The sequence below is a fragment of the Conger conger genome, chromosome 2 (assembly GCF_963514075.1).
Source record: "Conger conger chromosome 2, fConCon1.1, whole genome shotgun sequence".
In the NCBI taxonomy this organism is placed as follows: Eukaryota; Metazoa; Chordata; class Actinopteri; order Anguilliformes; family Congridae; genus Conger; species Conger conger.
In genome coordinates, this window is record NC_083761.1 from 50891875 (window position 1) to 50906823 (window position 14949).

At 38.5% G+C, this 14949-nt stretch overlaps 1 protein-coding gene across 5 annotated transcripts; it reads left to right on the plus strand.

Annotated features, from left to right (window-relative positions):
• The first annotated feature begins 3198 nt into the window (after positions 1-3198).
• LOC133121474 (troponin T, slow skeletal muscle-like) lies at positions 3199-13210 on the plus strand. 5 transcript variants are annotated; one of them, XM_061230654.1, is made up of 10 exons: positions 3199-3301; positions 3894-3912; positions 9562-9622; positions 10035-10151; positions 10257-10334; positions 10437-10547; positions 10797-10906; positions 11882-11972; positions 12141-12181; positions 12676-13210. In XM_061230654.1, the coding sequence occupies exons 3-10, from the start codon at positions 9566-9568 to the stop codon at positions 12719-12721; spliced, it is 651 nt and encodes a 216-aa protein (XP_061086638.1). In that variant the 5' UTR covers positions 3199-3301; positions 3894-3912; positions 9562-9565; the 3' UTR covers positions 12722-13210. The 5 variants fall into 5 exon arrangements, with proteins under 5 accessions (XP_061086638.1, XP_061086634.1, XP_061086636.1 ...); XM_061230650.1 differs by lacking the exons at positions 3199-3301; positions 3894-3912 and adding exons at positions 7294-7525; positions 7645-7754; XM_061230652.1 differs by lacking the exons at positions 3199-3301; positions 3894-3912 and adding exons at positions 7294-7521; positions 7645-7754.
• Positions 13211-14949: the final 1739 nt, after the last annotated feature.

Below are 14949 nucleotides of genomic sequence, written 5' to 3' on the forward strand. Positions count from 1 at the left end.
TTATTGTGGATGATGCATTTATAACTGTGTTCCAACATGTTAGTTGTACTCCTGCATGGCTCACAGTTTCTGCTTGCTAGTGACGATACTGCCTTATAACCCTTCACCTCTGAATGGCTCAGGATATGGCTTCACAAATGCAAAATAAGTCAGTTTTAGACAGGTAGCAGGGTGACAGGCTGGAACAGTGGACAAACGGGAGACAGACACCAGGCTTTGGGGTGACTCAGGAAAGGGGCGAGTTGCCCTATTTGCCGCTATTGCCATGCCAATATCACTACACAGGTGCAAAAGTGTTGTAATTCCCCCTCTCTTGGCAGACAGTGTACAATTTGCAAATAGTTTGTCATAGTTTTTTGAGGAGTAGCTTTCAAGTAGGATGCAGCCAGTTAGTGACCTTTACTTTGTCACCCTCCTTTCTGTTCATTGTGTTCATTTGAATTTTCTTCAGTGGATACTCAGTGTGTTAAAGAAAGCCCTGCAGTTGACAGTCTGTATGCACTTACTTGTAAATGTGATTAAATGAGCCTGTGTAAACTGCATTAACTCCCTTTTTATTTCTTACAGTGCAACCATGTCTGATGTTGATGGCGAATATGTGTAAGTTATTTGAATCATTTTCATTATCCTTTTGAGAGTAAATTAAAAAAAAAGACGTTTATAGAAAATAATAATATTTGCAGACAAAGTGATCATATCACTCTTTTTTTTGTCCCTCTGATTCAGAGAGCAGCCTGAGGGTAACCCTCCCATCCTCATGTGACAAAGCATGCGTCCTTAACAACCTTAGCTTCTGGTGCATTTGCTTGAGATCGGCAATTTTTATGGACTATAATTATTCAAAGATGTCAGTTTGCTGCCTGCACCCTTCTAAACAAATAGTTAACTGTCAACATCTTGTTCATTTGTCCCCTGTCTTTCTCACCTTCTCCCCCATTTCACTTTTTTCACAATCTCAAGCTGGTGTACAGGTCTACCTAATAAAGTGCTCAGTGAGTGTATGTGCTTTGTCTTATGTCTCTATTTGTTTGCCTTAGTGACTGCTTTTGAAACATAAATTGTAGTCTGACTGCATTACATTTGTATATATATAATTTGTGGTATAATTTTTGTTATATTTCCTCTATACTCCAGCACATTGGATTTTAACTGAAATAATGAATATTAAGTTAAAGTGCAGAGTGCCGCCTTTAATTTGAGGGTATTTATTTATCCCCATTTTAGGGGACAAAAAGTAATTGGACTGTTGGATTCTCAGATGTTTCTGATTAGTCTGGTGTATTCAATCAGTTCATTAGTGCAGATTTAAGAATGCCAGAGTTGTGCCAATGACCAATAAACCATTATCAGACTGCGAAATAAGAAAAAAAAATTGTATTAAGCCAAATTCGAAAAATAAACAGTTTGGAACATCATTAAGACGAAATAGGACACTGGTGAGCTTAGTAATGGCAATGGGGCTGATAGGCCAAGGGAGACCTCTACAGTTGATGACCAAAGAATTCTTGCCATATTTAAGAAAAACCCCCAATCCCCCATCAGACAGATCAGAAACACTCTTCAGGAGGCAGGCATAGATGTGTAAGTGACTTATTATTATTGTCCACTGAGGACTTCATAAACAGATCTCCTGAGGCTACACTGCAAGATCTAGTTAGCTGCAAAACATAAGCACTAGGTTACAGTTTTCTAAGAACTACCTAAAATACCCTACAGTATTCTAGAAAAAGGTCTTCAGGACAGATGAGACATATTTACTTGTATCATAGTGATAGCAAGAGCAAAGGGTGGAGGCTAAAAGGAACTGCCCAAGACTGAAAGCATCCCCCCCTCATCCGTGAAACATGTTAGTGGGATGTCACGGTTTGGATATGTATGGCTGCCACACATCAACCTTTTTTGGCACAGAATCTCACTGCAGTTTTTCAAACAGATTCCACATTCATATTGAAAATGCTACACTCCATTATACAGGCAAAGAAATGCTGTGTTGTTTTATGCAAACCTAAGAAATTATACACCGTCGGAAACGTAATGTCATTAGCTAAAATGCTTTTTAGTCGTCACTTCTATAACATGCCTGTAGTCGGTTTTTTGATGTGCTGAATTTATACTGAATTGTCTTACACACGGATGGGGGTTACACATTTTCTCTGCAACTACATTACAAATACTGGTCAGAGAGGATTGTACTTGGGCTCATTGTGTTCAAGAGAGCCTATGTAAAATGTAGATCATAAAATTTACAATGATAAAATGGACAACAATGATAATTCCTCCAGAGAAATTAAGTAAACAATAGACATTCTATTAACGTTTCTCCAAGTTAGCACATTTTTAGAATGAGAAACTATTATGCATTTGGCCCACTGGACACCTGTTGTGAAACTGTAATAGGTGAGGTCCCCCCACACATACAAAATAGGGAACTGTTGTCGCTAAAGCAATGGCATCTCAAAATAGGTTATACAAATATAACTTTTTTTATAGAAGAGTTTTAATGCTTTCAAACGGTACATCCTGTTACCATACTGATTGAAAATTGCACCCTGAAAAAAGGAATGAATGCAAAAAAAAAAAACCTGAAGGGGTTAAGCTCATATTCTTTCATTTAAAATCAAATGGGCTGGAATACAGTGTCAAAATAATAGAAATAGCACCACTTTCCTAATACTTACAGCAGCACTGTTTGCGTGACCTTGGCTGTGTAAAATTGCCATGCATGAGATTCTGCATCAACAAAGTGTACTTTTTTTTACCTGCAGTGCTCCTGATATGGGTGTAGGTGGCAATTGGTCATTTGAAATGGGGAATGACAATGTATTTAAAAATGGTAAAGGTGGCTACCATTCAGATTGTGGAAAGGAAGTGTTCCCCCAAATTTTATGGATAAATTGTGAATGTCCATGCAAAATAAATTTCCATTGCATCAATTATCAAGGCACTGGCATCCTGAAAAAATATACATTTAAGAGGATTAGACAGCTACCATAGGTTGATTCCCATTAAATCATGTACAGTTGCTGTATACTGAATAAGCATTCAAACTTGTGTTGTGTTGTGAGAAGTAGTATGAGGTGAGTGTTCATGCCTTTGTCTCAGTTGCAAACAACCATTTGTAAACATGGCCCAAATCATGAATCAACCAATTCCTCTCCATTTTTCAAATAGATTGCTGTTGGAATGATCATTACCTGTCCTTCCTTCCATCCACTTCCCCCACTCCCTCTATTTATTCATCTTTCATTCACTTCATCTTTCCCTTGCATCCTCACACCAGACCAGGTGACATATGAAGAAGGTAAGGAGTTCTCTTTCATCCATCAAGCAAAAGAGAGAACATTGATTGATTGTCACACAGAACCGATGACAATCATATTACATATTTAATGTCTAGCTTCAATATATAGCTTCATTAACAGGGTACATATAAAAATCAATCTGTTAGAATCCATTAAACTACAGTAGGACTAAGTATAGTGCCACCTGAACAATTCCAGTGCTTCAGAGAGGTAGATTTGTGGGGTGTGGAAATGAGGAATGAGAAATGTCTGATACACTAAAGAGGAAAAGATCTGAGGAATATGGGACAAGGATATTTTTAATGCAAAGACCAGGTGACTCAAATTAGTAACCATTATTTAACCAGTATCATGGGTTTTGGTTCTTGAAGTGATAAACAAAAAAGATTCTGTGGTGAAGGTCAGGAGAGCCTGATTAATGGCATTATGCCAATACTAATATAGCTAACTTTGAATGAATATGCAGGAAAAACGAACAATGTTGTTGACCTTGCTTAGTAGTGTTGCAATAGTTACATTGAAACAATATTTTTTCAAACTTGTGGTAACATCTTTCATCTGTCTTTTTTGGCTCCTGGAACTTTCCTGAAGAGGATCGGCCAAGATACAAGTAGGCTTGATTCATAGTGCATGATATATGTAAATAGTCGAGACTGATCATTGCAGGGCATTCTTTTGTTTGTCATTTTGTGTAATCCTTAATAAGTCCTTTTATTATAGTAGTTGGTTAACTTGAAGGTTTTTGCAATGTCATGAGGATTTAGCCTTGGAAATCACCGTATCCACTCTGCCTCGCTGTTTAAATGGCTCCCTCTACAGTGAACGAATGTTGAGTACTTCCATGTCACCACTGGAGGGTGAAAAAGCCAGCGGTTATCATTTACCTTGCCTTCCCGTATCAGTCACTGAAAATCTTAAAGATGGATAAATTCTGAACTACATAGGGTACATTTAAATGCTGAACTCATCCACCACCAACTTTGTTGCATTGTCCAGGAGACATTTTGCAGTTTGAAAAAAAAATGTTCTGAAAGCACCATAGTTCTGCTTTCAAACCAGGTTTCATCTTTGCAGTTTTTTGGTCTGTATTTTTAACTATTTCAATTGGGATTAAAAAAATTTTTTTTTTAATCTGCCGCTTCTTGTTGAAATGTTACAACAGAGAAACGTAACTCCGTTCACCAAAATAATATAGACTACGCTAGAATTAACAAGAAGTGAGCTTTGTGTTAAGTCGTTTTAACTAGCCATTATCAACCAAATTTCTCAGGAAATATACCAAATGCATGAAATTGTTTAGCAAGCATTAACAAAAAAATTTTAGATGATAAATTGCGTAATTTACATATCGGGTAAATGAATGTGCATTCAGTAATCGGAGCTATGTAAAAGTTATAATTGAAAGACTGCAGCTCCGGCCCTAAAAAAAGACCACTGCATATGCCTGAACCTTTCTCCTTTCTTGTATCTTCTTGAAGTGCTCACTTGCAAGCCCGTAATTTGTTTCTGAGCTAGAGTCCAAGTCAAGTCTCAAGTCTCTGGCTAGAGTCCAAGTCAAGTCTCAAGTCTCCAGTATGGTGTAGCAGAAACAACAGTATGGCTATAGAAATTCATCACAATTCCTATGCTAATTGAAGATATAGAAACCAGAAGTGTAGAAGACATATTTTGTATATGACATCAAGTGTATGACAACTGAAGAAGCAGTATTATCAGGGGCACACAGTGCAGATAGTGGTTATTTACATTACATTACTTGTCATTTGGCTGATGCTTTTATCCAAAACCACTTACAGTTTATTTAGACTAAGCAGGAGAGACAATCCTCCCCTGAAGCAATGCAGGGCTAAGGGCCTTGCTCAAGGGCCCGACAGCTGTGGGGATCTTATTCTGGCTACACCGGGGATCGCATTTTGCTAATTGCATTTTGTTTGGCTCGATGAGGCTGAATTATTTAACTTCATTATTGAACTCACAAGGTAATACTCAGGTATGTCACTGCTGTCCTTGAGAAGCTTGTTTCTGTCGTTGACTGTGATAAAACAACAGGGAAGGCATTTGTGAAGTTACTGGCACTGGTTCTGGAAGATATCAAAATAGACATGACTAAATGTATTGCCAATGCTGCTGATGGAGTCGAAAACATGCAGGGCAAATACCAGGGCTTTTCCTCACTGTTATCAGAGAAGTTAAATCAGGTGCGCATCTGGTGTTATGTACACATCCTTAATCTGGTGTTGGCAGACTCTACACAGGCCATCATGCAAGTGCAACACTGTGTTGAATGACATTATAGTGTTCATATGGGAATCATACAAGCGGATGATCCCCTGGGACATATTTTGTAAAGACCCACTGTTAGGTTTCGTGTTTTTTGTATGCATTGTATTCCGTTTTTAGCATTTCCGTATTTTGTTACCTCCGTGCACACCGTAGTCTCCCTGTCACTTCATTCATTTGTTTCACCGGTTTCACTTCCTGATTGTTTTTCCCCACACCTGATTGCCATTCCCTCTCGTTACCGGTCTTATTTAAACGCCTCAGTTTGTATGTCTCGTCGCCAGATTGTTATGTGTTTAATCCATACTCTCTAGTGTTTTCTGATTAATACCTGTCGCGACCTGTTTCGCCCCCGACCGCCAAGTTTAGCTTATTCCTTCTGTCTGATTGTGACCGTAGTATTTCGACCTGTTTCTGTTTTTTGACTTTTGTTTCTGGATTGTGTTTTTGTTTGATTAGCCCGTTGGTTTTCAACCCTTCACCTGTGACTGCTACTATTCTTTGGATTATCTTTGACATATCTGTTTGCCAGAAATCTGACCCATTGCCTGGATTATCGTTTACGAACTGCATTATCCCTGCTGTACCTGATTGCTGGCTTTTGAACCTCGCTGACCTGCTACCTGGTAAAAAAGATTTTTTGCATCTCGCATCTGGATCCCCTGTTCTGAGTGTCTGATACCCACGCCATCAGCAACTATCTCCAATATGGGAAACGCGATGGCCAAAGATGATGCCCTCAGGAACGTGTTCGGTGAATTTGGCAGTCCACAGAGTCGGTTATATGTTGACCTGATTGTCACATTATAAAGCACTGCTCGAGTCAAACCTAAAGCGTCCAGAGAGTCACTTCTGAAATATGGGACCATCCCCACTGCCCTGGTGTTTCTCAGGATATTTGGTCACACCCCTTTCCAAACACTTCCAAACAAAGGGCATGGACATTCTCTCAGTTCAACTGCTGGTTAAGGGGACTCAAGAAAGCCTAAGGAAGTGTGCCAACAACTGAGGTGTTCAGAAGGCAGCAGACCGGTTTGTAGTGTGGGCAAATGAGAAGCTGCAGAGCCACACTGACTCTGAGGTTAACGTCCAGGGCGGCCTGCCAAAAAAATGAGAAAGAAGAAAGCTATGGCAGTTGAATTAGAATTGGATGAAAGCCCATCAGACCCTGTCTCTGAGTACAAGGTAAAAGTCCACAATGTAATTCTGGACAGAATGGCAGGTTTGAATCAAATTACATTACATTACATTAATGGCATTTGGCAGACTCTCATACCCATAAACAGGGATAAGTGCGCTGAAAGACCCTAGAGGGAAGTACAATTTCAACTGCTTCCTGCACAACAAAGATAAGGACCAGGGCCCATTTGAAATCTTTTTTTATTTTTTAAAAGATTTTTATGAAACAGTCTGCACAGATTTTGCATACCTGGATCCAAGGTACTTTTCTGACACAAGGGAGAAGGACATCCAGAAAACAGCCTTGGAAAGTCTCAGCAGGTATTTAATCAAGTTTGGTGAGAGAGCCACAGCTGAGACACTTCAAGCTGAATTAGGAAGCCTGGCAGAACAGTGAAGATGCCACCTTTACAAGGCCATGATCTCAGAGATGAGGAACCTGATGAAGATAGAGAACCACATTATGAGGAACCAGGGATCAAAACCCGTGCTTCCTGCAAAAACTGCGCAATCTGTTGTTTTCACATTATAAACCGATACAGTGTCCTTGGTCTGGTATACAAATTTCTCCTTACTCAAGTGGCTCGTGAGAGGAGCTTTTCGACAATGTTCATCAAGATTAGACTGCAAAGCACCATGTCTCAGGATCATCTGGAGGCCTGATGACAACGGAGATGAAAATCTTGATGGGCCTGGACAGTGATGTTGTGACAGACCAGACAGCAGAAAGGAGTGCATTGCTGCACCGCGTCCTGACAGTGTAGGTAAACAAGCAGACTATAACTATTGATTTTTTCTGTCTTCAGAAAATGGCTATGTATAGGTCTGACAAGTATGAAAACATTGTTTGTGTGTGGGTGTGTTTGTTTGTGACCTAAACCAGGGCAGCCAAATGGACATCAAGAGTCCATAATCTATGATGAGTAACCAACCAGTTACCTGAGCCACATGCCTGGGAGGTCTTTCTGGCCTGTTATGTTCTCACCATTCATGGTAGGATCTCAGACATATGAAACCCCAATATTTTCCACTTCAGAAAGGAAATCACAAACAAAAACCATTGTGAATATGTTGTGGTTTGTGTGATATAGTCTGAATAACATATGCTTTGTGTGATATTGTGTAAACAGTGTTCTTTATGTGAATTTAGTTTGTTGTAAATATAGTGTGCTTTGTGTGATTATGTAGTGTGCTCCAGTGGATAGTCTGTTGGTTCTAATTTAGTTCTGTATTTAAACACTGTTGACTGTTTTACAATATTTTAAATAATTCTGATAATAAAATCAGGCTATTAAGTCAAATTAGGTGTCAGGTGGTCATTACATTAATACAACATTGAGTTTTTGCTTTCTCTACACACAGATATGGGGAGGAAAACCTTATGGGCCCGATAATTTGGTACTTTTTTGACTCATTTTGCAGCTACAACTCAAAGGCAGACCGAGACACCTACAGTCAGGGAGGATAGCGCATTATATCATGTGATAACTGGCAGTGTTCATTCCATCATGTTGTCAACTTGTGATTGACAGTTCATGGGGCGCGTATGTTTATTATTGTAATTGTTATTGTAATTAAAAGGCTGTTTTTGTTGATAATATTGCTACCGTAACCATGATTAATACACTTATGCTAGTGGCATATTCCGCTTGCGACACTGCTCTATTGTCATCATGAGAAAAAAACAAAAAACTTTTTCTTGCAGTGGGAATTTTGTGCCCCAGGCCAACCAGCTATGCTATGGGCTACCCCTGGCAGCAACTAAGTACATAAAAGCATGCAGATGTGGTCAAGATGTTTAGCTGTTTTTCAGACCAAATGTCAGCATGGAGACAAAATGTGATTGAAGCGAATGATTGTTGGTGCCAGACAGGGTGGTTTGAGCATCTCAGGAACTGCTGATCTCCTTGGATTTTAATAAACACACAACAGACTCTACAGTTTGCAGAGAATGGTGCAAAAAACTAAAGCATCCAGTGAGCAGCAGTTCTGTAGTCCAAAATGCATTGTTAATGAAAGAGATCAGAGGAGAAGGGCCAGACTGGTCGAAGCAGACAGGAAGGTGGCAGTAACATAAATTACCACGCATTACACAGTGGTATGCAGAAGAGCTTCTCTGAACACACAATGCATGAAACCTGAAAGTGGATAGGCTTCAGCTTACTTAATAAATAAGTCTAATAAATACATAATAAAGTGCTCACTGACTGTATATTTCATTGTTATGCAGAGTGCAAAGTCTTGTAGCTTTATTTAAGGTTTTAGAATTATTGTTTAATAGTTTTCATGAGAAATGGCCAAAAACTGCTTTTATCTTTTGAGCCAGGTGCAAGAAATCCGACGCATCTTAGTGGCAACTACTCAACTTCATAGAAGGGGAGGCAAAACTATGAATATATAAAAGTAGAAGAAATAAAATAGAAAACTGGTAGGGTCTTTGCTTGTTGCTTAGATGAGGGCTAGGGTCTGGGTTGATAAAAAATTGTGTAAAGCTATGAATAACCTAAGTGAATTTTTAAATCAATGGTGTTATTCTGATGTGATTTGTTCTGTATTAGACGATTGTTTGATCTTTGGCATTGTTTTTTTAAATATTGTTAACACTTCACATTTGAGTTATTTATAACGTGTGCTTATTTTATTGTATTTGTATTTCTATTCGTGATTCGTTCTCTACAATACTCCTTCGCACTTTTGATTATTTATTGAGAATCATGTGAATTGATTAAAGTTTATTTTTTAAAATCTATTCTTTCTCCCACACACTCTCTCTCTATCTCACTCTCTCATTCATTCAAAGGTCCATGGTCTCCCAGCTCTCTGTTCCTAAAATCCCTGAAGGGGAGAGAGTGGATTTTGATGTGAGTATACTTTTGTTATCAATTTGAATCTGTTGATGCCTACATTAATTCGGAACACATTACTCATGAAAGTGTGGATGCAGTGAATTTTAATGTGTGCATGCAATTATCATATTACCACATGTATATGTCTGAAGCTATTGTTGTGGGGAAATTACTTGTTTTAAATTACTATATAGTTGTGTATAAGTACACTGTCCTGCCATATTTAATTTTATTGTCTATTTATATTTTTTATCACTTTTCTGTAAGACACAGGTTACAGGTGCCGTATGTATAATAATAATAATAATTATTATTATTACTGTTTATATGAATATTACTATTTTTCTTCTTCTTTTCTTCTTATATTTAAGTACACGGTGATAGACTGATAAGTTTCAGGAATGTTGACCCAACCCTTTTCTCTCAGGACATTCACAGGAAGAGGATGGAAAAGGACTTGCTGGAGCTGCAGACACTGATTGAAGTCCACTTTGATCAACGGAAGAAGGATGAGACGGAGCTGACTGGACTGAAGGACAGAATTGTAAGTCATTACTGTCTGATTATGCAATAATATGCAAACACTGCATATTATAGAGTAGTAAGAATGAAAGTCCTGGTGTCCTGTCGATTATGCACTGTAATTTAGGAGAACCGGAGGTCAGCGAGAGCGGAACAACAACGAGTTCGAGCTGAAAAGGACAGAGACAGACAGGCAAAAATTGCTGTAAGAAGACACTTGTTATTTGATTTCTATCATCAAACTTATAACATTATATTTGCATTTTATTGCAAAGTTGCATACTGTGTTATTGTTCCCATGTCTCAGGAAGAGCGGCAGAGGAAAGAAGAAGAGGAGGCAAAGAAAAGGGCAGATGATGAAGCTAAAAAAAAGAAAGTGCTCTCAAACATGGCTCACTTTGGAGGCTTTCTGGCTAAGGTTAGATTCTGCCTCAACAGCAGAATAATGCTGACAATAAGCACAGCTTTAAAGATATTATAATATGCAAAATACACAATTAAAGCAATTGAAGTGTAAGAATGTTCTTACATTGGTACCTTTCGGATGATACATCTGTAGAAACTGTGCAGTTAGCGTGCGTGCAGTGTATGTACCTCTAAATGTTGAATCAGTTGGCCTGCAACAGTTGATCGGTGTGTATTTAGTGTCCAAACCTTGCCCTCTCAGGCAGAGCTGAGGAAAGGAAAGACACAGACAGCGAGGGACATCAAAAAGAAAACCCTGGCAGAGAGACGCAAACCACTGGGTATTGAACACATGAGAGAGGATGGACTCAGGTGAGGCCATACTCTGAACCACCATAACTTACATTCTTTCACTCTCCAATTTAGCAGGGTAAGTTGTCACACTGTTCATTCCTATTTTGTGTGACTAATTAGCACACATGACAATTTGAGGCAAGTTGTCTCAATGACTTTGGGGCAAGTTGTGATATTGTGCAATCAGCAACAGTTCTATTTGTATAAACTATTTCACAATACCATTCTTTTAACAGTTCCTTATTTTACAACACATGCGGTGACAAAACAAGCATGGGAGGACCTCAACTTCTATGCATTCTAGAACTTCACAGATGACATGAATCAGGCTAAAATTGCTATTCTTTTCACTGTGCTACTTTTTTCTGCTTCTGTCTCCGAGAGACATAGGGAGACATAGAAGAACCAAACCACTAGCCTATAACTTTTCGATTCCATAGCTGAAGCTGCTAATGATATAACACCCAACTAAAACCAGGCAGGTTTCTGCTGCAAAAACTCCTTAGGCATTTGCTTCCTTTATTGCACCCAACAAGATTACACTAACTCCCTTGTATGACTGACTTTTCTCCACAATCATGCTCTCAAAACGCACACACAACAACCAAAAACGTCACTTATTCGTCCAGCGGCCTCATATATACACATGGACCAATGTTTGTACATGTTTGTACATGTGGTACAATGAAGTCAGTGTCACAGTAAGTGTTACTCTACAGCAGGGGTAGATCATGTGCCATGGAGGGCAGAGAGTATGCAGGTTTTCATTTCAATCTATCACTACACAAGCTGATTTCACTGAAAGCAGAATTGATTCCCTTCTCCCAGGTTGAAGGTGTGTTAATTAGTGAAATCAGCTGGGAATAGGTGGATAAAGGTGATGTGGGAGGTACAAAAGATCATTTTTTAAAATGAAACAAAAGTGGGGGGGGGGGTATTAGGGAGCTGCAGTGTAGTCGTGAGGGAGTATTGCCAAACCAATCTTTGCCCCAGGGAGCGGGCAAAGGAGATGTGGGAACGGATCTATAAACTGGAGTCGGAGAAATTTGACCTCATGGAACAGATGAGAAGACAGAAATATGAGGTGAGAGAAATAGGCTGTGAATTATGAATTCTGTTTTATGAAATACATTGTTATGGCTGTAATGCCAAGTATTAAATTGGAGTCTCTGGAGTAACCAATGAGTCCAGTTTCTTTACATTACAAATAATTTCAGTTTCTGTGACATGCTTGTTTTTACTCTGGTTGCAGATCACTATTCTCTTGAACAGAATTTCCCATGCCCAGAAATTGTAAGAAATAATTATTTAAAATCAACACATTTCATGCAGTGGACAAATCATGTATGACATAGAAAATGTTTACCATGCATTGGGTATATACAGTTTATAGCATGTTAACAAACTGAGGCTAATGTATTAGGTGTTACTGTATACAAAAGGCTCTGTTTCAAGATTGATGTTATACACAGCTGTATATAGTATTTGCCCCTTCCCGATTTCCTCTATTACTGCATATCTGACACACTGAATGTTTTCAGATCTTTAGACTAAATGTAATATTAGACAAAGGGAAACTTTGGAAACACATTTTTAAATAATGTTATTTATTATATCCAGCCTGGCATAATATGCTTTTATGCATCTGCTTTTGCACATACTGTGTATCTGCATGGATACAAATGAAAAGAAGACATTTTGCATGCTTTTGAGAGTAATATTGTTTACTGTGTGTTATTAGGGCATGTGTTGCCTTTCTTTCTCTCATCCCTCTTCTCTCCCTATAGTAAGAAGAGCCATGGCAAGGGCAAAGTTGGGGGTCGCTGGAAGTAAGAACAAATCCACAGAAAGCTGGAAAAGAAGACTTTTTGGAAGAAAAACAAAAAATCAAATCTCTAAATTGTGACGTCCTTATGCTTGCTTCATTAGTGGATAATTAGTGTCTCAAAGGTGTATAGGCACTAATATATTTTTTCCGGGAATATTTAAAAATATATGTAAGAATAATTGCTTTGGAAGTCCTGTATATAATACATTTTCATGTGGTATATTGTTGACACAGCATAAAGAAACCACATATTTCAGGAAACTGCATGTGACTTGGTCCATTTGGAGGAATGTGGAACGAAAATGTGTTTTTCTTCCTTAAACTTGGATGTGGTCTGCAGTTTGTACTCACTCAACCATTTTTCATTATGATATTTCAATCTTATGTACAGCAGCTTCTACCTTTAAAAGCACCAGAGATGTACTGATTAACTATGGGGTGAATAATCACATATCAAACAAAAAATAAAATTGCCAACTGGTCTCCGGATTTTAGCTCTTTTCCTGCTGTCTTAATTTATTCCATTCTCCCCCCTGCCAAATGCCAAATATTCAAAAACATATAACCTGCCCCCCCACCCGACATACTTGAGAGCAAACTCTGAAAAGCACAGCATGCAAATATGCTTAGACATACTTCGCACTGCCTTACTCATTAGCCATACATACTTTTAACAGAGGGATAAAATGTACAAATTTCTTAATACGGTGCACACATATTTTAGTGCATAAAACTTATTTAAATTAAATATTCATGACACATTGTCCAAAACAGTCGATTGTGCCCATTTTGAAATCATAAATGTAGATGAACAACAGGAAAATGCTTAAAAATTAAAAACACATTCAGAACCTACAAACATCAGATGACAACAAATGTGCTATGATAAAATTTGATTGGAAGTAGATTGTCAAGCAATGTGTATTTCAGCTCCAGCCCCCCCGCGACCCTGTTCAGGATAAGCGGGTTAAGATAATGGATGGATGGAAACTTTCTGCATTAGACTTTAAAATTCACATTTTTAGAAAGTGTATAGTGTCCCGAAAATATTTTTTGTGTCACATCCGTAACACAAGTTGTCACATTTTTTCTGGCTTAACAATATTTTTTAAATTACGTTTTTGGCCCTTCCCCTCAGCCAAGCGGGTGCTATGATAATATGCATTAACATTTTTTATTATGTAAGAAGAGTAATTTTTCTGAGGGATTTTCTTTGTCATCAGCCAATTGTGTGGCAGCAGTACAATGCATACAATGATACATATACAGGTTAGGAGCATCAGTTAATGTTCAGTTAATGGTAATGTTCAATTAATGGCAGACAGGGTGGTTTCAGTATCTCAGAAACTGCTGATCTGTTGGGATTTTCACACTTTTGTCTCTAGAATTTGCAAAGAATGGTGCCAAAAACAAATCTTCCCATGAGCAGCAGTTCTGTAGACAGAAACGCCTTGTTAATGAGAGACGTCAGAGGAAAATGGCTGAACTAGTCAAAGCTGAAGGGGAGGTAACAGTAATGCAAATAACCACACATTACAACAGTGGTATGTAGAAGAGCATCTCGGAACACACAATGTATCGTAATTCTAAGTGGATAGGCTACAGCAGTAAAATTCTAAAAAATAAGTCAAATAAAGTGCTCAGTGAGTGTACATATTTATTCTATTACTATGCTTACTTCTGTTTTTATTATTGTGATATCACTATCGTACTACAGAATCAAAACAGCTGCTAATTCTGCTATAATTAAGAACATGTTGATTACGGTCCCAAATAAATCAATAAATTATATAGAGTGAATGTTTGCTACATTTAGCTTTAAAAAACCACCAAGAGATGCTCATCTCACTGAGACGGGTGCGTGAGGGGTTGGACCCAAAATGCACGGCTCAGACAAAAGGGATGTAATAAAGTCCCTTTATTCAGGGAACGTCCAGTGAGCGTAGTCAAAAAACAAGCAAAGTTCATACATGTAAAATCCAGCCAAAACCAAAGAACAGTACCGAGGGAGAAGGCAGTCTCGTAATCAGTACACCATGCAAAAAGTCCAGTAACCAGGAAAGCTGTCAGCGGGGCAGAAGTACAGGTGGACGGTAGGCAGGCTCAGGGTCGATGATGGTCAATACCGAAGTCCGCTCCACGGGGCAAAAGCACAAAGATAGCAGGCAAAGTCGTGGTACAGGCAGGCAAGGGTCAACAAAACAGAAGTCAATAATCTTTGGTCAATAAACAG